The 24,649-nt window shown below is 35.3% G+C and overlaps 1 protein-coding gene across 1 annotated transcript in view; it reads right to left on the minus strand.

The window, feature by feature from the left end:
• Positions 1–24,649, minus strand: part of WASHC3 (WASH complex subunit 3) — a 49,185-nt gene that overhangs the window by 19,259 nt on the left and 5,277 nt on the right. Inside the window, exons 3-5 of the mRNA XM_074226708.1 lie at positions 16,724–16,789; positions 13,495–13,617; positions 9,455–9,565 (exon numbers count right to left, since the gene is read on the minus strand). Of these exons, the coding sequence (XP_074082809.1) occupies positions 9,455–9,565; positions 13,495–13,617; positions 16,724–16,789 (300 nt within the window). The remainder of the gene's footprint in view (positions 1–9,454; positions 9,566–13,494; positions 13,618–16,723; positions 16,790–24,649) is intronic.

Here is a 24,649-nt window from a genome sequence, read left to right on the forward strand (position 1 = left end):
ATGGAAGAAAGAAATGGAAAGAAGAATTAACAGGTTGGCAGAAGACATGCAAACCTTTGCCCAAGCATCACACTCCTTGAAAATTAGAATGTTCCACATGGAAGCCACTGACTCCATGAGGGAAAAAAAACCTGTCCCCAAAATCTTAGTGCAGCTTTAAGTGACAGCCTGCTCCCCTCTTGGTACTAGCTTAAAATTATGCTAAGACTTGGGATACCCTAGACTGAAATAATGTCAAAAGTCAGGGGGAAAAAAGTATAAGGTATCTTCTTTTAGTCAAGATTGTCCAAACTGTCCTGGAAAACAAATCAAGGAAAAATAACTTAAGCAAACCTGCCTGAAAGCTATGAGGAGAAAAGGAGCCTAGACATATCATTTCAAGAGATTATTAAAGTGCCCATATTTCCTAAAGCCAGAGAGCAAAGTGGAGATGGAAAGAATCCACTGGTCACATACTAAAAGAAACCCCAAAATGAAAACTCCAGAGAACTTGATAATCAAAATCCAGACCTTCCAAGTCAAAGAAATAATACTACAACCAGTCAGAAAAAAAAAGAATTCAAGAACCAAAGAGTCATAGTCAGGATTATGCATGATTGAGTAACCATCACTATAAAGGAGCAGGGAGCATGGTATATAATATTCCAAGTGACAAAGGATATATAGACTTACAATCAAGAATAAGTTATCCAGCAAAACTGAATAACTGTACAGGTGGAAAAAAAATGTAGTTTTAAATGAAATGGAAATATTCCTGCTGAAAAGATCAGAATTGTGTAGAAAATTAAAAATACAAACATAGGAGTCAAGAGAAGCAAACAAACAAAAAAGGTTACTATGAGCGCCCACAAAGGACTGAATCATAAGGATAACTGTTGATATTCTAATATGGGGAGAAAATACATTTGTCCCCTCTGAATTCTTATTATGAAGGATTAGAGAGAGAGTCTAATTAGATATATAGAATTTAGGAATGGTTCCATTATAACAATGGTCTTCAAGAGGAATGGAAAAGAAAGGGAAGAGGAGGAAGGGAGAAAAAAGGTTTGGGAAAAAATACACATAATTGGAATATGAAGGCAGAAAATACAAATAAGGACAAAGAAGTAAGAGACAAGGGTCACAAGTGAAAATAACTGTCATTTGAACTGATTAGAGGAGGGAAGAATACATAGACACATATTTGAGTTGAGAAATACAAATCACTCAACAGGTTAGCTGGAAGAAAAGGGAAAGGAAGGAATAAGAGAGAAGCTAGATTATGGGAGGGATTAATCCTAAATAAAACAAACCCTCAGGATAAATAAAAATGTTTATAGCAGTTCTTTTTGTGGAGACAAAGAATTGGAAATTGAGGAGTGGATGAACAAATTATGTTATATACATGTGATAGAACATTATTTTGCAGTAAGAAATGATAATGAGCTAGTTTAACTGAAAGCTGGAAAGACATGCATGAACTAATACAGAGTGAAGTGAACAGAATCATGATAATTTACACAATGGCAACAATATGGTAAAAACAAATAGCTTTAAAAGACTTAGGAACTCTGATCAAAACAATGCCTATGATCCCCTAGGCCTTGTGATGAAACATGCTACCCATCTCCTGATAGAGAAGAGATGGCTTCAGAGTGAAGACTGAAGCTTTTTTGAATCACAGCTAATGTGGGAATTTCCTTTGCTTTACTATATATGTTTGCAACAAAGATTATGTTTTTCTTTCTTTCTCAAGGTGGGGCATGGGGGAGATGGATGAGAGACAAGGTGAATTTTTGATTGGGAAAAAAAAAGTAATTTGAAGAAACTTTTGATGAGGAGCTCCAATGTGCCAGGCACTTTATCTAATACTGGGCATCTAGTATTTCTGATGTGGGTGCATACAAATAAAGATGCTATCACCATATCCTTAAGAGTCTAGAAATTCTATTTATTCTCTTTTTTTGTTTTTTAGCAGGGGCAAGATCAAGGGAAAGAAACCTGAAGGGAGTTAACGTTTGAGAACCATTAAACAAGAGTATAGTTGTTAAAAGAAAAAAAAATAGAATGCTATTTAATTCCATTTTTTTTAAAAAAAAAGAACAATATGGTATAAGTTCAAAGGGGCTCCTTTGTAGCTATAAGAGCAGAACTTTATTCTGATGGTACCACCAACAGTATGAGAACTGAGAATGTTTTTTTAAAGGGCAAATGCAAAAAATGTTTAATCAGAATTATGATCTTTGTTCTATTAAATGCTCTTCTCATTGCTAGTAGTGACTTTTTATGATATTTAGAGTTTAAAAAAAAGTGAAATCTAAAACTGCCCTTTAAGCCACTCTCCTTCCCAAAGCCCAATAGCTAAACTGCCTCCCCTTCTCTTTTTTATAATTCTTTAGTAAACTCAAAAAACAGCTGAAATAAATTATGTTAAAGTTAGGCAACCCCACCTCCTAACCCCAAAAAGGTACATAAACTAAGGCTAAGAATGGAAAGTTACAGTTTGAAAGGAATTTTCTGCCAAAATTTCTACCATCTCAATATAGCAATTCTACACATATTAGTCCACTGCCCTTTCCCCTCAATCCCTATTACCTTCATAAGATCATTGGCACAAAAATACATTAGGTTAAATTATTTCAGAAACATATGTTCTCTTTAAGTTGTTTAGTTTTGTTCTTAAGAAAACTTTATGAATGCTCTGAATTTATAAAAATATAACAGCATGTATACTTTTCATTGCATATATATTTAATTCTTTATGTGTTTTCTTAACCAGAAGAGGTGGTCCACACCTGTGACCATTGCTAGGGGCTGGGGCAGGGGCGGGGGGGGGGGGGGGGGGGGGGGGGGGGTTTGCTGGCTGGTTAGATCACTGTGCTTGGGAGTTCTGAGCTGAAGCAGGCTTAAGTCATTCAGATGACTGCACTAAGACCAGCACCAATACACCAATACACTAAGTCCCCAAAAGCTGGGGGCTATTAGGCTGCATAAGGAGGGGTATTGTGTTCCAGGGTAGAAAGACACCAGTTTGGGGTGTCTTTCTGCAAACTCCCTCTCATCCCCCAGCTATCATTGTTATGTATTCAAATTTTCCTTTAAATTGTCACTTAATCTTCTTATCAGAGAAGTTATTATGAAAACAAAGAATTTTAGCTTGAAATTTTTTGGTAACTTTAATGGAGATTAATATTTCCCATATCATATTGCTAGTACATGACAATTCTTTGTAATTTGATCAAGAATTTTAGCTCCTCAGGGGTGGCTAGGTGGCACAGTGGATAGAGCACTGGCCCTGGAGTTAGGAGTACCTGAGTTCAAATCCTGCCTCAGATACAGAATAATTACCTAGCTGTGTGACCTTGGGCAAGCCACTTAACCCCATTGCCCGGCCAAAAAAAAAAAAGCCTAAAAAAAAAAGAATTTTAGATCCTCTTGAGGTGTATAAACCAAAGATAAATATTTTCTACAAGCACTTTATGTTAAAATAACATGAATAATCTGGACCAAAAAGGTTGATCTATTTTTTTACTGTTCACCTATTAAAGGGTTATGAACTCATTACTATATGAATGCCATTTAAATAAGAGCTTATAGGAAAAAAATGTGCTATCATAATAAAAGAGTTAAATTATATCCTGTCAACAGCAAATGGACAGAGAAAACTTCTGAGAATCATCTCTCAGGCAGGTGGTTGCTGCCCCTGGTCATTCTTCTACTGTAGATTTTATTCCCCTTCCCATCCTAACGTCTTTCTTCCAGTTCTCTCTTCTTCTAATCATCATTACTTCAAGTAAAAGATAAAAACAAAGTAAAATTAATAAATGATCTTAGCAATTTAGTTGCTAAGAGATGTGCAGCTACCTAAGGTGAGAACCTAAAATTCACCAATACACATAAGAATGAATGGGTATGAGCATTAAAAGGTCCAAGATTCCTAAAATGCTGAGCTTTGCAGAGTTAAATGTCTAATATCTGGAATGTTTAATTGTTTGTTTTTTTGTTTTTTGCAAGTGACTTGGTCAAGGTCACAGCTAAGTAAGTATTAAGTGTCTGAGGCCAGATTTGAACTCAGGTCCTCCTGACTCCAGAGCCAGTGTTCTATCCACTGTCACCTAGCTGTTCCTGGAATGTTTAACTTTCAAGGACATCTTGGAAAGTGTCACAGCTGTTACTGAAAACAGTTGGAAATCAATGCACTGTAAAATGGGTATAGGAAAAAGTCAGATTTTCATCATTCTTTTTACTTGCACAGGAAACCATTTGGTTCCATAAGAAATTACAATTCTCAGAAATCTACAGAGATCCTATGAGGTTATCAAACATCCGGAGAACTTGCTAGAAAAAATCATTCACAACAACAACAACATTCCATACTTCACATAGGATGTTATTGTTATTTCTTGAGATTTAGTAATCTTTAAGCACTGAAATATCGGGCACATTAAGGTACTGAAAACAGGTCTCTGTTAAAGAAAATCCATGATAGTATTTTTCATGGTTCCCATCATTAATTATCTCACAAGCCCACTCAAGACATCTTAAGGTCTTCTGTCCAAAGAGGGATTCTCACAATAGATTTGTTGCATTGTGGTATTAAAAGATGATTTTAGGGGCAGCTAGGTGGCACAGTGGATAAAGCACGGGCCCTGGAGTCAGGAGGACCTGGGTTCAAATCCGGTCTCAGACACTTAATGATTACCTAGCTGTGTGGCCTTGGGCAAGCTACTTTAACCCCATTTGCCTTGCAAAAACCTAAAAAAAAAAAAAAAAAAAAAAAAAAGATGATTTTACTTGTGTCCTTCTATGCCACTAAAAGTCATACTGGGATGATCAATTACTACTAACTGGTAAAAACAATGGCCTTTTCTTAATTAGTTGATTTCCATTTGAATTCTATCCTCTAGGCTTTCTTTGCTTCACCTGACTTGGGGATAGGGGCTGGCCTTGCAATTTCATAAAAAGAGCAAACTCCCAGGTGAAGCATCTCTCTACCAATACAAATGTATGTCTTCTCTGCCCTTTATAATGAGAGTTGACTTGTCCAAGAGCTTATTTTAAGAGGTGAGACCTGAAATCAGGTCTTCTAAAGATGGTTTTCCATCATATCCACCAGCTTTTGGAGCAATTCTGTTCCTTTTGAGTAAGACAAGCTCTTAGGCACCATAGTTTAGTCATGAGCCTCAACCAGCTAGTTTTAGTTATAGCTTTATGGCTAAATTTGCCTTTCTGCATTTTCTAGTTCTTCAAAATTATTTTTCCTATTTTTGCTTCTCTGTATAGCTATGTGAGGTCATATTCTTGGTTCTATTCTTGGACACTTTCACCTTTGGATCACAAGTTGGTCCTTTCTTTTGCTATTCTTCCTATGTTGTACACCCTGAAACCCTCTATGGCATGTGGTTTCTGACAGGCCCATCTGGGCAGTTTTCTTCCTTCTCTTCCATTTTCAGTTTAAAGTCTTCTTGGTCATCTCAACTGGACTCCAGGCAATTATATTTTCTATGCCTTATTAGGTATATTCCATACCTTCCTAAAGGCTATCATCTTTGTCTTCAGTTACTCAGAGACCTTACAATTTTAGGGTCTAGCTAGGTCCCTTCTGACGGTATCCTTTGTGTACATGAATCAATGGGTTTTTCATCATATCTCGAACATAAGCAATGAGGAAGACAACAGACTTTAATATATCAAACTGACAGTTTCTCCAAGGACTCTCAGCAGCAAGTCACCAAAAGCCATTTTCATTTCTTCTATTGCTGATCTTCACAAAGTGCTCTCTCTTCCAAAAAAAAAAAAACAAAAAAAAAACCCTATGAATCTGTATTATTATTCTCTGGACGATAAAAAATTATTTCTTTCTCAAAGTCCAGCTTATTATCTGTGGAAAGAGACTCATGCACCTGTCAATCCAAATGTTCAGTGGTGCCTTTTGCCTTCATTCTGCCTCTATTTCTTCTATCTTCCACTTGCCTCACAGAAGTTAGTATTCTATTCTGTCTGATGTCTCCGTCACCTACACTAACTGCCACTTTTGGGGAATGTAGGTCAGTCTAACTGAAGAAGAGACAGCAATTGGCATGCATCAGGCTGGTCAAACCACCTTGACCACTGATAGAGTGGGCCTAGGATCCTGAGTATAAGAGCCCAGGAAGCAGCAGTATGCTCTGAACCATCAGCCCTACTTTTAACCCAGTCTCAACTGCCATTATTAAAGAAAGGAGATCTTGAGGAGATACAACCTGCTTCAGTCTCATCTCCTCTCCAACCACAGGCCAAAGTGAGTCCTCCCCACCAAAAGTCCTCATAGCAAATAGCTCTATTTGGTTAGGAACCAAAAAGATGTTCTTATAGGAAAGGACAGTAAAAATGTTTGCTGTGCTATGGTGACCTAAGAACCCTGTAACTCTCCATCAAACTAAGAATAAAAACTTCCTCCAAATAAGTGACATCCCCAATGAGAATGGCTCCTCTACCCAGGGCTCAGTACAATGCTCTGCACGTAAAGGTGTTTCATTCATTCAAAATCTCTTCTTCCTTAAAGCACATCTTCATTTTTTTTTCACAAAAAAGATTTCATTTTCCCTGATAATATGAAGAGCATGTATGCAAATGAGGCTTCCATGACTATTATGTCAAAGGACTAGTACAGAAATGCCAATATTGGTGACTTTCTGCATCTCCTGATAATAAACTTCTTGTTCTTCACCCCCTCCTAGATCCAAGGCCTAGATTCCTGCTCTGGTTGGGGGCTGATTGCCTGCTAGTCCCATTTCCTGATTAGCTGCCTTTGATGGGTAATTAGTTCTATCCTGCCAAACCCACAGATAAACAAGCTCCTCTATAAAGTCCTCTGAGCAAGGTTAGAAATAAGCGTTGCAAAAATAAAGTTTGAATAGAAATGAAGATCTTAGAGATTGTCTCAAAAAGCAAAGAGACATGGAGCTTGAGTAAGGCTAAACAAATTGTGATAAAGAAATAGAATATTACTGTTCCATAAGAAAAAATAAATATGAAGAATTCACAGAAGCACAGTTAATTTACATGATGTGGATATAGAGTAAGTAGAATTAGGAAAGCAATGTACATGGTAACTACCAACATTGAAAATGGAAAATACTAATACTGGATGCTATGTAATTATGGGGCAGGTAGGTGGCACCATGGATAGAGTGCCAGGTCCAGAGTCAGGAAGACTCATCTTCATAAATTCAAATATTCTTCAGACATTTCTGAGCTGTGTGACCCTGATTAAGACACTTAACCCTGTTTGCCTCAGTTTCGTCATCTGTAAAAGGAGCTGGGGAAAGACATGGCAAACCACTCCAGTATCTTTGCCAAGAAAACCTCAAATGGGTTCACAAAGAGTCAGGCATGACTGAAATGACTGAACAACAAATGTAATTATGGCCAATCTGAGCTCTAAAGAAGCTATGAACCTATTTCCCCCCACTTCTTTGGCAGACATGGGGAGCAGGAGTAACAGAAGACTGAAAACACTGCCAGATGTGGCTAGATTTTTAAAAATGTTTTTACTGATATTTTTTGTTTTTGCATTACCTTCATCTCCCAAAATGTCCTTTTTTCCCACCCTCACTAGCTATCCCATTTAACAAAAAAAAAGAAAAAGGGGGGGGCAGTTCAGCAAAACTAACCAGAATAGCAACTAAGCCCAACAATAGGCAGTCTTCCCTTCCTTTATTCCTCCATCATAGCAAAGAAAGGAGAAAAGGTGTAAGGTTGGCTGAATTGCTTTCCCCCCCCTTTTTTTGGCACAATGAATGATGCACAAAATAAGAGAAGATATATTCAGAATTGAAAAGTTTGAAAAAGCCTTACACACATACAGATCCATCATAAATGTTTACAAAACAACAATAGGATAGCTGGAAAGTATTTGGTGAAACCTTGTCAAAGCAATGCATAATGAAACTTTCACTTTTCCTCTGGTCTTCAGCTTGTCTCTGTATCTCCAGGGTAAGCACAGCATGCCTGGCATATGGTAGGAGTTAAATAAATGTTTACTGACCTCCTAAGTACATCTAAACTCAAGTAACAAAAGAAGGCTTTTAGATAGATGTTCTTAACAAATGTGAGGTAAATGAGTTAGTATCAAAGGATCATAGATCCGAGGCTGCAGGGCCTCCATTATTAACTAGTCCAGTCCCTTCATTTTAGTTAATGTGACTTGAATCCATGTACTTCTTGGAATCCCGCCTCTGGTTTCATACTGCCATTAGAATTTGTGGGTATCAACAGAAGTGCTTTAGATGAAAAATTTGTTATTTTTCTACAAATACCGATAGAGGAACATTAAAATGAAAGAATAATCATCATCACCAAAAATAAAGGATATATTTCTTACAATGAATTCTGTATGATTCTCTAAATACTAATTTTCCTTATATGTCTATCTTCCACCTATCTAAAACTACTCTCATAACTAGTTTTGAGAAAAAGAGCGAAAATGTTGGTAAAAACCTGTCCAGAGCCTGGGGTATTGTGAAGGAAGAGCTAAGCACAGGAGAGATTCAAGGAAAGGAGTCCTGGATACTTGGGTCCTCAGGAGTTGAAATGAGTGGAAGGTTTGGGACAACCCAGACACAGTATGGCAAGAGGGCCCAAGCAGAAGACAAACAAGTGTGTGGAGGAGATTTAGGTGTGTGGGAAGCATTGGGCTAGAGTTGGCCACAGGGATTCAGACTCTATAGGAAGACCTCTCCATGCTTCTCCTCTATTGTCCTATGTACCTTATATATAGCTTGTTTGTAAATAGTTGTAATAGTTTGTAAATAGTTGCTTGTATATTATCTCTGCCATTTAATTATAAGCTCCTTGAGGGCAAGAAGTAATTTTTGCGTCTTTCTCTTGGCTCACTTGGATCCCTTACTAAATATCGTCCAACTAAATGTTTAAATCTATTTCCATTTCTCAGAAAATGGTACTGGGGATGTATGGTAAATAGAAGCTTATCTCATAGATGAAAGTTTCACATACATGTAATTATTGTTTCTAATTTAGAGAAAAAGAAAAAATTAATTATTTGCACCTATGATTTTAGCAGTTTGGTATAATTTCCAATGGGGAAATTCCCTACATTTCCTGGTTCATAGCAGTCACTTAATAAATGTTTACTGATTGACTAATTGTTAATTTTTCCCAAGAGGAAAAAAAAGGATGACATAAAACCATACTAGGGCAATGTGTTAGTATGAAGATTTGAACTACCAAGGTTCTATCATTTTTTGTTATTATAGGAACTCCTTCTATTGACATAAAAATGGCTGTTATGAAATAAAACTGAGAATTATTCTGAATGATAAAACAGAAAATTAATTAAGCATAATCAGGAAACAGGGAATCGGAAACCTTGGTCACTCAGTTTAGCAGTCTTTCTAGATAGCAAAAAAAAAAATAGCTCTGAGAATTTTCAAAAGCTGATAGTAGACAAAGAAGACAGACTAAATCAGCTTACCACTTGAACCATTTTGAGATATCTGGCATATCTTGGATCCTTGGCTACAGTTAAGATATGTTCTGCTGCCGCTTCACATTTCTGTGGTCCAGTGTCTTGTATACTGTTTTGCTGTAGAGAGTATTGTGTATAAATCTTTATATAATTCAGAAAAGGGGACCAATTATTCTATTCACAAAGAATGTTTCTTTTTTATAATTCCAAAGCAACTAACACACTCTAATCCCCAAAAGAAAACACTTAGATTTCTAGATTTGAATTAAGAATAAACTCAAAATACTTATGCACATCCAAATAACATTTCAAGAGGTTAATTTCAAGTTTGTTTTAGAAAGACAAACTTGTGACAGGGAAGGACTCCTTTCAAAATCTTTAATTTTTCATAAGTTATTATTTAGGTCCTATATATGAATAACAGAAAAACATTATTTTAATGACATTATCATCATTCCTTTAATTATCAACCTAAGTTAAATTTTGGGGGGTCAGTTAATGATGTCTTTAAGTAACTAAAACTGGCTCATCTGGATCCCTTACTAAATATTTCAAATTAACTGTTTAACTCTTTTTCCATTTCTTAAGAAATGGTATTGGGAATGTCACAAATGAAAACTTCACATATGTATATGTATTTGTATGTATGTGTTTGTGTGTGTGTGTGTGTGTGTGTGTGTGTGTGTGTGTGTGTGTGTGTAATTATTGTTCCTAATTTAAAGGTAAAGAAAAGTTCTTTGAATATTTGGACCTAGGATTTCAGCAGTGAGGTAAAGCTTCCAATGAGAAAATTCTCTATACCCTTATAGTGTTACAAATGTCATATATAGTCTTATGGAGCTGAAAGGCTAAGTGATTTACTTATAGTTACAGGGTCAGTGTGTGCCAGAGAAGGAAAATGATCCCAGGTCTTCATAACCCCAAGGCTGCTCATCCTGACTCTCAGGAAGATCTATACAATTCTCTCAATTTTTGCTGTATTTCACATTGATATATGACATTTAAAATTATATATGTGTGTATATTTACATTTATATAAACACACGCACATATAATGTACACATATATATTATTTTATATTAACTGCTATAATTTTCTAGTAAATTGAACACTTCTGTTTATGTGAACATTTCAGATAAAGTTAATGATTGGGAATTTAAGCCAGTTTGTGATAATTGGAATCTATACTTTGTAGTTTAATAAAGCAAATGCAGACCAATAGAAAGGGACCATGCAGTGAGTCATTCCCTCATAAAGGTCTAGTGTATGGGAGATCTATTCAGGCACAGCATGCCTGCCTTCTGCTATCTGAGAATACAACATGTGTTTTATAGAGTATATGAAAATGTATACTATAATCATTACAAGTTAAATCCAACAATTAAACCAAGTCTGATCAAAACGCCAAGTTAGGCTGATAATAAATGTCCCCAAGTCCCTGAAATCTCTCAAACTGAAATGTTTAACAGTCCAAAAACATTCAGACACATTTCATAAGCTGTCCATCTGCAGGTGAACATGTTGAATCGAGCCCTAAATTAATTTTTAAAAAATTCAAACAAGCTCCCAAGAATACATTTTTTATTTAAGGACAATAAACTTGCACAACAAAATGGAGCAAATTTCAGTGAATACACTTAATAAATTTTAGTTCAGAACTCTTAACTCATGCTTCTAACCAAGACTTCAATAAAGTTACATAACATTTTGCATTTTTGCTATTTAAATAACCATCTTGGATCATCTACCATATCTCTCAACTGGCCCTAATTTTATTTCAGAACTCACCTCAATCTGCATGAATTAACTATTGCTCCTGTAATAAACAGTGATATCTGACCCATGAAATAAAGGCTGCAGAAAATCAGTGTGACATTTTAATTTAATGCTTCATAACTCCAAATCATGAGCTGGTCCTCTATTTAGGCCAGAGGTTGAGAGGTATGGATCATGAACACGATGTACATGATTACCCGTCACTGCAAAGTTTTCCAAGAAATTTAGGACTGTTTATTTTAGAAAAATACAGACTTATCCATTGAGTGAGTGATGGAGTCAATAGAAAATGAAAATGTGTTTGGCAGCATAGCAGTATCAAGATACTTTACATACATTCATCTATTTCAAGATTCTGTGGGGTAGATTTTAAAAAATTAACCCAACAATCAAGGAACATTATTACAGTCTTGTAATACATGCAATATACTTTATAGACATTCCAACTGAACTGAGGTACACTTTCATGTAAAATGGCAATACATTGTATATTCACTTAATCATTGATACACCATCACTTTATCATCACCCTGAGTTTGCAAAACATGTTAGAAATCTGAAAGTAGCATTGATCAATATTTTTACTGAGCAAATAACAAAACAACAAAATGCAGTCAATTTTTAATATACTAGGACTACATTAGCTTTTCAAATACAGTTTGTAGATAACATTCCACAGCAGCACTTAAAATTACATCCCTGTGTTATTTTTAAGTTTGCAGTAGAAACCTTATAACAGGTCTAGGTGTACCCTGCCTAATGATAAATGCTTCCAATGAAACTTTAGGCAACTTTAGGCAAATAGGAAGTAGTTGGTTGCTATAGTAATAATGCTATGGATATGAAGGACACTCTTTCAGGGAGGGAAAATGTTGGCAGGAACCTGTCCAGAGCCTGGGGTATTGTGAGCAAGAGCTAAGCACAGGAGAGATCCAAGGAAAGGAGTCCTGGATACTTGGGTACAAGGTTTGGGAAAACCCAGACACAGTGTAACAAGAGGGCCTGAGCGGAGGGAAAACAAGTATGTGGAGGAAATTTAGGTGTGTGGGGAGCATTGAGCTAGAGTTGGCCACAGGGATTCAGACTCTAGTAGAGGCTGGTATAGGTTCAGGTTTACATCAGGAAAAATAATTTGGCCCAAGATAATGGGGTTGAGCAAGGACCTCATGCTGACAAAGCAAAACTAGATTGGTCTCTGATGAGAGAACTGGCTAAAATTAAAGTGGGGTTTCCCTTCCTAAGATGGAAGCTTTGTTAAGCAGTATTGGTTCATGCAGTCAGGACAAGTTTAGTGGGACATAGCTGTACAATTAAAGGTAATTTAACTACTAGAGAGTATATAAAGGAGATAAAGATTTTAGAAATTACATACAGCGACAAGAAAATTTACTTTTGTCAAAAGAACAAATAAACTTCTAAAGAAATGCAAATTCCTATCTAACAACTACAATTTTAAAGTTTTACCCTGTACATATTATTTGGAGGTCTTTATGATAGATGGAACTATACATCGTAAACCAAATGAATATTAAATTACTCACTGTAGGGAATTGCTTCTCTGATCTGCATCCAAAATACATATCTGAATCATACAGTACAGTAAGTGCTTTCTTCACAATCAGTGCAAAAAAAAGTGAAATTAAAGATACTTAAATAAAAGTCCTAAAAAATGACTATAGACAGAAAAACACAATTCCATATAGGTGGATGGATATTATTATTTTGTGATAGTCTTCTAAAGGATTATAAAAATGATCTTAGTCTTTGAACTAAATACCTCATTGAGGAAGTAAATAGCTGAAGATTTTCCTTACTGGTAAAAAAAAGTGATAAAAAAAATCAGAGAACTTTTAATATGCATTATAACTGAAAAATAGCTTAAATTAAATCCAATAAAAAATTTTTAAAAATTAACTGTTGGGAGGTGAAGGCTAGAATTATATTCAAGATTGTTTTCCCTAACCCCAAATACTTCATATTTTCCTCTTTTAACGAAAAGATGAAAAAGTTCAACTTTAAAACGAATCTGAATTTCTGAAAAGACCACTCTCAGAAAGCAGGCCGCTTGAACAAAGACAAATGGTAAAAATAAGGTTGACAACATTTTTACACTTCATATTTTATCTCATTTGAAATTTAAAATTTGACTCTTAAAACTTTTCCATTCTCCTTTATTTCTTCTTTCACCCTAGTTGCTCTTCCATCAGGTTCAAGCATGAAGGTATATTCTTTGGGAAGTAGAGATTAATCCTTGGTACTTAAATACTTACCTCGGATTGAGGAGACAAAGATGACTGTGGACCTGATGGGGCTTCAGGGCCATTTGTAACACCATTAACCTTTGCGGTTGATATTTCAAATTTGACATCTTCTAGACCCGGAATAGATGATAGCTGAATATAAAAAGTAAGGTCCAATATATGAGGATAATGCTAAAAGCATATCAAGTCCCAGTTATTATTTTTAGAACTGCCTTATGAAGTTATACTTAGACCAGGGGTTTTTAGTTATGTATCCTTTAGGTAGAGTGATAAAGCTTATGGGTCCCTTTTTGGAACAATGGTTTCAAATGTACAAAAATAAGGAAACCAATTATTGTAAAGGAAACCAAGCATATTGAAATAGAATTATAAAGTTAAAAAACCAACAAATGTATTCTAGCTTAGTTATGAATTCCTATTTAGGCCATAGAAATCTATGGATGTCTAAAATTTCTAAGAAATTCTACATATTTTTGAATGGAAAATATACTTAAAATATACATTGCAGTTGGATTTATCATCATCATGTCTTTGTTTATAATTTGATTTCCTTTTCATGAATAGTAAACATATTCTAAGTTGTTTGTACTATCATAACACATTTCAAACTGACAAAGTGTTCACTATGAGATAATAACATGATCATTACAAAAAGATATGGATTCAGAGACATTTTTTAAGCCATAAATTAATTGAGATAGTGATCAACTCTGAGGAAAAGATCAGTTTCTCAGGAGAGATCCAAAGTCAGTTTGAGAGCCTTTAGCAGTAGGTTGCTGATTTCTCAAAATCTCCCCAAGAGGTACAGTGACCACTAACTTTCCTCAAGATTTGTGGAAGCCTGCTGTATGTCACTGCTACAGAAGAGGTCTCTATTTTTAGGGAAGAGAGGGAGGGGTGGCTAGGTGGCACAGTGGATAGAGCACTGGCCTTGTAGTCAGGAGTACCTGAGTTCAAATCTGGCCTCAGACACTTAATAATTACCTAGCTGTGTGGCCTTGGGCAAGCCACTTAACCCCATTGCCTTGCAAAAACTAAAAAAAAGATAGGGAAGAGAGGGAGTCACTGAAAAGTGATACTGATAAAAAAAGGAAACGAACCTCAAAAATATAATTTAAAAGTAAAATGAGCCAGAGGTCAAATAGGCTAAATAATCTGAATTTCAGTATTATGTAAAAATATACATTCTGATTACACTGGTAATTCCAAATGAAATACCACTAAATAACAACTGAGCTATACAGGGAAAAAAATATCACTTTATGAGAAACTAATGAAATTAAACCCCGAGTCTATCCAGTCTAGAGCTGACTCTTTTGCAATCTCTCCCACATCCATCGTCTTCTATGTTTTCTTAATCTTAATGATGTCATCCCAGTACAACCTTCCTCTCCTACCAGCACAAGTTACTTTCCATCTCGATTCTCCATCTTGCTCCAAACTATTTTTTTTATGCTGATGCCAGACTTAGCTTCCTCATGTGAAGGTTTAGTCCTGTCACTCCTAATCAAAGTTTTGCACCGGGTTCCAGGTGAAAGTCCAAACTTCTTTGTTAGGCATTCAAGGCCCACATCTCCCTATCCAGCTTATTAGTGTACTACTTCCTTCTGTAAAATCTACTCTAAGAATACAGAATATTTCCTACCCTCTGAATATGCCTGGAATAGAAAACTCTTTCCCAGCCGAATTACCACTATTCCTTTAATACTGATTCAATAATCCTCCTTCAAGAAACTTTCCCTGATCTAGTTGGTAAGGACCTGCCCCGCTCCCCCATTCTGTCTCTTGTCACCTCCTTCGGGGTTTCACTTTGTCTTAAGGCTATTTCTGCATAAGTTATATCCCTTCCTAGGGAGTAAGCTCCATGGGAGCAGAAACCAAGCTTTCTGGAGTTTTCAATTACTCCCCTACAAACAATAGACACTCTAAAACTCGGTACACAAAATAACCCTTAGCATGGAACTGAACTGAGTGACCCAAATCGACACAAATGGAGATCAAAGCAGACTGTGCCTTCAATCAAGGCCGCTGCTCTGCTACCATGTACAAGTTCCCAGGGATACAAAGACAAGAAGGCTACATTCTATTTGGTGGAAATAATGTGTACAGATAAAACGAAGTACCTGGAGGGGGGGCACCAGTGCTATTTAGAGGGGAAACCTAATGGGAAATTCATTTCAGTCTTAAGGGGGAGGGGAGGGGAGGAGAGGAGAAGGAATGTCATCTATGAGAAAAACTAAGTCCATATCATGGCTGAACTATAGAGGAAAGGGCAGTAATATATAATGAGGCTGAAAAGGAGAGACAGGGCCTGCATTCAGTCTAGAGGCACGAGGGAGCTTTCTAAAGGGGGCAGAAACACAGTCCAACCGGCAGGGACATGGAAGACAGTCTGGAGAGGGAAGGGACCCAATGGAGGAAGACTATGCCTAGAGCATTCAAACAAAGGGCAATGACATTCATCAAACAAATCTCAAGAACTAGTGAGAATTTCTCACTGATGAAGGTAGAGGGACTGAGGCCCAAGTAACCTTAGAGTGAATACTGAAGCTGAGGGCACAGTAAGGAAATGTTCAAGGGCATATCCTCTATTCCCCAAACTGTGGAACATTCTGGAGAAAGCCCACCCTTTACTGTTTCTCCAGTCTGAAAAGGGAGGGGAAAGACCACATCTAAGGGCACTTTCTCCAGCAGTGAAGGTAGCAATCCCCAAATACACCTTTAATTTTCTACAATCATAAATGGGGGTGGTAGTAGAAGGAAGGTTCACTCAAAGACTACACACACACACACACACACACACACACACACACACAAAACGATTTTGAAAAGATGTATATATATATATAATTTATCTTATTACTTTATGTATTGATTATTTTAATAATTTTATATTTTTGTCTATTTGTTTAACCTGACAAATGTTACCTCTCATTAAAGTTTTGAATATTTGAAATAAAAGAAATAAGTATTTTTAAAATAGCTTCTAGAGGAAACAATGATTTGCATTTTATCAAATGAAAATAATGAACAATTTAGAAAAATGTCATTTCTCCTCCAATTCAGTTTTAGAAAACCAAATGTTGTAAAATGTTAGGTTTTTTTTTTTTTTTACAATGTAAGAACAAAAAGCTAACCTGATTCATATGGAACCATGATTGAAATAGTGTCACTTAAAATTTGAAGATACAGAGATAAATAAGTCTATGCAAAAGGTAAATCATGTAGAAAGACAAACCTTTGCATCCAAAATATTGAGAGTTGTTTCAATTTGTTGGATCCGAAGAGAAAGAGCTGACAGCTTCTAGAAAAGAAAGAGTTGAGACATGAGAGTGAAGTTCTTCACTGGCAACAATGAAAAAACCAAAGGGATACTGGACCAATTTAGGAATAAGGGCAAAAAAAGTGACCGTGCAAAAAGAGTAATACAATCTATTATATGACTTAGCAGAGGAGGGAAAACTTTTAAAAAATATATAGATTAATAAATAAAAAATATAGTTGTAGTCTTTTTAGAATTCACAATAGGATAGCTATAAAAACAAGGACAATATAAACTAGTTAGCTAGAATTCACTTGAACTAAGATACTACTTTACTACATCAATACTTAAACATATATTACTGGCTCCACTTTGATTTTCAAGATTCAGAAGTCAAAGGGTGAGGTGAGTTGAGCATGTTGAAAGATGGTGGGAAGGATTCTTGGTGGGAAGGATTAAAGAAGAAGAAAAACAAATCAGAACATAATGAAAAAGAAAAGAAGCAATTTACTATTAAAATTGAAGATAAACCAGAACTAGGAATTTACCATGCTCTAATTATTCTGCACAATTAAATTATATATACATACATAAACAAACAACAGTATCATCATCATCATCATAAAATTTGATCCATAAGAATATTTACTTTTTTAAAAAACCCTAACCCTAAGCATTACCATATTCAGTCAGACAATCCAAGACCAGTTGGCCAGGTTGCCTGTTGGAGAGTGTTTTGCATTTCTGACTGCATTCTGGCATATTATCAGGATTCTGACTGGCTTATGAGCCTAACTTTAACACCCTGAGAAATGGTCATTCTGCCAATTTTTTAGAGAAATTAAAAAAATGAATATACAACTATAATGTAGTTAGCTCTCTTATAGAAGACAGTTATTTTTAAGATGAGATTCTTGAAGTCTAGAAGGACATTACTTGGAAAAATCAAAGACATCAGAATGTGATTTAGACTGACTAAGGCCAAAAAAGAAATTTAGAGTCAACAAGAGAACCAAGTTTAACCTCAACCTGCTAGGATTTGTTCACTTAAGTTATTCTGATTGTAACAAATTTAGGCCATTTTCAACAAATTCAAGGTAATAAAAACAATCTGTTGAAATTTATCAGGTCAGTGACTCAGTGTTCAAACTCATATAAAAATGCAAGTGGTTTTGAAAAATGCAAATAAGTGTGTATTTCTTTCTCTCTTTTCTGGCTGTGAGGCAATCAGGGTTAAGTGACTTGCCTGATGTCAAGTGTCTGAGATCATATTTGAACTCAGGTCCTCCTGATTCCAAGGCCAATGCTCTATCCACTGGGTCACCTAGCTTAGCTGCCCCTAAGCATCTGTTTTTAATGTAAGGTTTATTAAAACCTTAAAAATCAAATTATGATCTATGAAATTGTAGTACATTATTGAACTCAATCTTTAAAGAAACTCTATAATGAATCACTGTACAAAATGTACTTATTAAAAATATAAGTTTTGAAATATATAATGTGTTAGTTCTCTAAATACAGGCCACACAATGGGCTTGACTAAGGTAAATTTACCATGACTTTCGAAAAAAAAGACAAAAACGAATCTAGTCTGATGCCCATTGTTCGACTGCAATTCAACTGTCTCTGAACATAGAATTCTCTTGATATTTTATAAGTTCCTTAAATAAATCAATGAATCAATCAAGAAATAGGCCCTACGAACTAGACGTAAGATACAAAGGCAAAATTGAAAATCGACCTGTTTGTAATGCACTAACTTTTACAATGTACAGGCTCAACTTAAAACTACACCAATGTAATACTTTTGAAAATTCAATTTTTTTAAAAGTAAGATTTTTGACACACAGACTGAAGAATAAATCTCTAGCACACTGTCAGACAGGTATCCCTATTTTAATGCAATATCTAAATTAAATCTACTTAGCCCAACTGATACATAAATATTGAATTAATAACTGGAGTCAACTGGAGTCAATCCTAATAACCTCTAGAGAAACTAACTTTCAAAATTTTGACAGGACATTTAAATCCTTTTAGGCTTAATTTGTTCATTTTTCATTATTATCAATTATCACTTATTAACAACAGTCTCTAAACTATAGAGGCATTCAATGTCATCCAGCAAGGTTTTTCCTTTTATAAAATATTTTATATTTACATTAAAAATAAATTTTAACAATCATTAAAATAATTTTAACGATAACATTTAAGTTGATCAACCTTGAAGGAAGCAGCTCCTCTCAACAGTTCAGAGAGCTAGGACAAACCAGGGAGACCTACTATGGAAATACTATCCACACCCAGATGAAGAAAAAAAAACCAAAATAAAAACAAACTAGAGTCTAAATGAATACCATCCTCACTTTTTAAAAAATTTCTCTTATGTTTTTCCTTCCTGTCGCATGGTTTTCTTTCTTTCCCTTAGTCCTAATTCTTTATACAGACAATGACTAATATGTATACATGTTAAACACAAATCTACATGTACAATGTTCACTAGACTGTTTTTTACTAAGGGGAGGTTGGAAGAGGGCCTAGGCATGTGGATGAATGATGAAAAACTTCTAAAACATGTTATTGGGAAAATATCAATAAGAAAAAAAATTTTTGAATTTCAACTAATGCATTATTGGTGGAGCTGTGAATTGATTCAACCATTCTGGAGAGCAATTTGGAACTATGCCCAAAGGGCTATAAAACTGTACTTACCCTTTGATCTAGCTACATATCACTTCTAGGTCTGTATCTTCAAGAGATCATAAAATGTACAAAAATATTTAGAGCAGTTTCTTTTGTGCTGGCAAAGAGTTGAAAATTGAGGGGATGCCCATCCACTGGGGAATGGCTGAACAAGTTTTGATGGATGAATGTGATGGACTATTATTATACTGTAAGAAATGATGAGGAGGCTGATTTCAGAAAAATCTGGAAAGATTTCCATGAACTGATGCTGAGTGAAGGGAGCAGAAGCAGAAGACTGCACACATTAACAGAAACACTGTGTGACATTCAACTATAATAGATTTAGTTCTTCTCAGCAATACAATGATCAAACACAATTCCAAAAGAGTCATGATGGAAAATGTCATCCATATTAGAGAACTATGTAATCTGAATGCAGATAAAAGCATACTATTTTCACTCTTTTTTGGTTGTTTTTTCTTAATAGTAGCTTTTCCCTTTTGTTCTGATTCTTCCTTCACAACATAGCTAATGTTTGTACATGAATAACCTATATCAGAGTGCTTACTGTTTTAGGAGGCGGGGAGGGAAGGAGAAAAATTTGGAACTCAAAATCTTATAAACATAAATACCGAAAGCTATTTTTATATATAATTGGAAAAAATAAAATAGTATTAAGTGAAAAAAAAGTAAAATGCTACAGCTAAAATTCTCTTCTTCTTTCCCTCCTTGAGAAGGCAAGCACTTTGATTTGACATATGAGGTCATTTAAAACTTATTTCCATATTAGCCATGTTGCAAAAAAATAAAGCAATAAAAATAAGGAAATATGAAAAAAAAAGTCTACTTTTCAGAGTTCATCATCTATTCTCTCTGGAGATGGGTTCTTTGGAATTGTCTTGAATTACTATCTGGCTTGGAATACCTAAGTCTTTCACAGTTGATTATCCTCAAAATGTTGCTATTACTGTTTACAGTCTTTTGGTTCTGCTCACTTCACTTTGTATCATTTCATCTAAGTCTTCCCAAGTTTTCTAAAATTGGTTTGCCCATCAATTCTTCTGGTCATTACAGTCATATAACACACACAGTTTGTTCAGCCATTCCCAGTTGTTGGGCATACCTACTATAAATAGAATTATACTTATAGTCCTTTTCCCTTTTCTTTGATCTCTTTGGGATACAGACCAAGTAATGAAATTTTCTGAGTCATAGGGTATGCTACAACTTTACAGCCCTTTGGGCATGGTTTCAAATTGTTTTCCAGAATGGTTGGACCAATTCACAACTTCACCAGTGGTGCATTAGTGTCCCAATTTTTCCACACCCCTTCCAGGATTTGTCATTATCTTTATCATAATAATCAGTCTGATGATATAGAATGGTACATCAGAGTTGTTTTAATTTGCATTTCTCTAATCAGTAATTTAGAGCATTCTTTATGTGACTATTGGTAGCTTTGATTTCTTCTTCTGAAAACTGCCTGTTTATTCTATCTTTTGACCATTTACCAACTGGGGAATCACCCAGACAATTTTTAACAGATATGGGTTATTGCATGTTAAAGATAATTTGACTTTGATAACTAAAGGGGAATAGGTTTCTGCATGTTTTCAGGTGACAGACTTTGGTAGGGCAAAGTGTCTCTGAATAATCTACCGTACTGTCTCTAATATGGTACTAGAAATAAAAACAACTTAATGCTGATATCGAAGGTCCAGGTTTTTCCCTGTTACTTCATCTGAATCTCATAACAACTGTGAAGTCAGGTTTACCATTGGTTCTATTTTCTCTGAAAGGAAAGTGAGATTCAAAGATGTCAAGGGATGTGTTTATCATCATAGCTAGTAAATAGCTGGGGTAATATTTGGACCTGATTCTAAACTCAGTCTCATATCCACTACACTACACTGTCTCTCAAACATAAACTTTTGGTAAAGCATTAACATATTTAAATAAATGAATCATTCATACCACCTATTCATATGAGAAAACAGACCAAAAGCTACTAGTGATTTGTGAACAGTTGTAAGAATTATTTTCCTAAATACATTTAACACAATTGAACATATATAATCTACATTGGATTACTTGCTATTTTGGGAAAGGGTAGGGCCAAGAGGGAGGGAAAAAAATGTGGAAACTCAAAATCTTGCAAAAAATTAATGCTAAAAACTATCTTTATGTTAATTGGGGAAAAAATAAAAATTAAAAAAATGGGGAAAAAAAGAACAATTTTCCTAGACCTAAATAAGGACAACAACTTGAATTTCCTATGGTTGCTTTTTGCTCACTACTCAGTTAATTTGGTGATAGAATAAAGGTTTGGGGAATGTGAAAACAAGATTGTTTAAATAAATTTAACCTCATATCTTAAATTTTATACCTTTCTTTTTGCTAAAATATATGCATCCCACACATATAATATGAACTGTATTGTAAGAAATTGTTAAGTTTTCATTTTTACAGAAAAACAACCTTAAGTGATTCAACTATTTATGCATATGCATTGGTAATGAGATACTGAAAGAAGAGAATACTTAGAGAACACGATTTAAATAATGTGCTGACAATAGGGAATGACAAAGAATTTAGAAAATGATCCAGTTGTTAGTCCACAAAGGCTGGGAAAGAATGCTGGTTATGTTAACCAGTGCTTTTCACAGATGACATTGGAACATAGCAAAAATCACATAAAAACCTCATTCTTCCAAAATGATTGTCATCTAGAAATTGGTCTAAGTGGCAGGATTCTAACTCTCCTAGGACAGGAATCACAACATAAGGACAAAAAATTAATAGAAACAGAAATGGCATCCATTCTTACCAAAGGACCAATGATAAAATTCTTGGGCAATCTGGTTACCACCAAATTCTCTACATAGAATAATCTGGTCCATTCAATGGTGTAAATGATTTTTTTGCTTGTTTATTGAGTCTGGATCCATATAAAGATAAAAAGAAATGAAGGTGTAACTCAATGCATCAGGACTACTTGCGTTCTGCATGAATTCCTAGCAGATCCTCAAACTTTTGCAATATTTTGATGCGCTCATGAAGTACTCCTAAATGTTGTGAAGAAGTGGCACATATTGGTGAAGTTGAGATAGAAAACAAGAGGATGAGAAGTGCTAACCTTTATCTAGTATTGACTTTTCTCCAGGCACTCTGCAAAGGGTTTTATAATTATGATTTCATTGGATCCTCATAACAACCACAAGAGGGAGAGCTATTATTATCCCTATTTTACAGATTGGGAAATTGAGGCAAGCACTGATGAAGTGATTTGCCCAGGCTCATATAGCTTCCTGACTTCGGGTGGGATGCTCCCTCTGCAAAGAAGATCTCAAGCCTCTTTAAAACTCAAAAATGATGGATCCCTTCTCCAGGGATCTTCTTTCTTCTCCCTGACTCAAGCAGGGCTGGAGCCGTAAGGTCACAATGGCAGCGGCCTCAATGAAGGGGCCAACTCCCTTCCAGATCTGTTCTGTCTGAATAGAGGAGCCTAGGCTATATGTAATTGGGCAGCCAGCAGCGCCACACCTTCACATTCCCTTCCTTGTCCCCATTAAGCTGCCAGAGATTGGAGATCTAGAGGGTTCAGGGATGGGTTGGTATTTTGCCTTTCCCTCTCCTACCATTTCACAGATAGGGTCGTTCGAGTTGTATGACATTAACTAATGAGAATTTGAACTCAAGTCTTTCCACTCCAAACATAGTGCTCTTTCTGCTACGTCTGCCAAATTATCGATCAAAATTGTAAATATACTAAAAAATGGGACTAGAAATATTTGTATTCCTCTCAATTTGTTTTTTCTCCTATGCTCAGGTAACTTTAAAAATCTTATTATCTTTCTCTTAACTGAAACTGGACATTTATTTCATTTAATTTTTCTTCAAATGGATGATTTTAGATTAATGAAATAGGTCAGATAGTGAAATTCCTGTCTGGAAAAATTTAAACATTCATAGAATTCAATTGAGCCAAATTTGACCTACAAAGACAATAAAAAAAGGGACTAAAAAAGGACATGCAGTACAACCCAGGAAATTATAAGGAAAAAATGCATTAACCAGCTGAAGGATATAAAACTATAATAAAGAATATGCCTCTATGACCCACAAAACCAATTTTCGGCTCGACCATAACGATCTTCTTTGCAATTATAGACAAAAGATAACAGTTTAATAAACCATTGTTTGTTGCTTTACTGGAAATGGTGTGCAATTTTTCTTTTTTACATTTCTTAGGAGGCAAATATAATATTCTAACACAACTGACAATGTCCAGTCTCTACTTGAAGAAGCAGAAAAGTTACCAATTGGGTTGTAGGTTCCCTCCCTTTATTTATTTGTTTGTTTATTTAAGGTTTTTGCAAGGCAATGGGGTTAAGTGGCTTGCCCAAGGCCACACAGCTAAGTAATTATTAAGTGTCTGAGGCTGGATTTGAACTCAGGTACTCCTGACTCCAGGGGCCCATGCTCTAGCCCCACCCTTTTAGAAGAGATTCCTTCAGAACAATATTAAGGTATATGGACAAGAGACTACAGCAAATTCACATGGCACCTGAGATTTTCTCCTTTTTTTCCAGCAACTATAAACTTTAATATCAGCCAGTACATTTTTTTATGCAACACATTAAAGGCCAAAACTTTTACAGAACAAAGGGGGAAAATACATACTTCATGGCCGAACATATTATACAAAACCAAAATGTTGTGGCTTTGTGTACTGTAAAGAATACATTGCTTACACATTCCGTACTCTAAGAGAAACACCACTTAGAAAATGAACTTCTTACTACTGGATTGTGGGTCTACTAAGGGCATAGAAAGGGAAACTTGGTCAAAACAATGCATCTATCAGTTTGAGTGGATGCTCTTGAGGCATAATGAGAATAAAATAATGAGAATGATGAAGAACATTAGCAAAATTGTATATTGTGAGGGCAAGAATGGTTAAAATGCAAGAGTTTATTTTATGTCTAGAAAGAGACCCTCATGAAGCAATATTCCTTTAATTAGTAAACTGGGAATAGTTCAATTGAGAAAGGAAAAGAGTCAGTAATTTTTTTTCTCTGATTCAATTCCGGTTTGGGCTTAGTTTAACTGAATTTGTTACAGTTTGGTTTGAGCTGAAAAGAGTTCTCATGGGAAAAACATGGCTTTGGTTTTTTTTTTTCACTTTAGTCCCACTTCAAAAAATAACATGTAAAG

Source organism: Macrotis lagotis, chromosome 2, assembly GCF_037893015.1.
Source record: "Macrotis lagotis isolate mMagLag1 chromosome 2, bilby.v1.9.chrom.fasta, whole genome shotgun sequence".
Taxonomy (NCBI): Eukaryota; Metazoa; Chordata; class Mammalia; order Peramelemorphia; family Peramelidae; genus Macrotis; species Macrotis lagotis.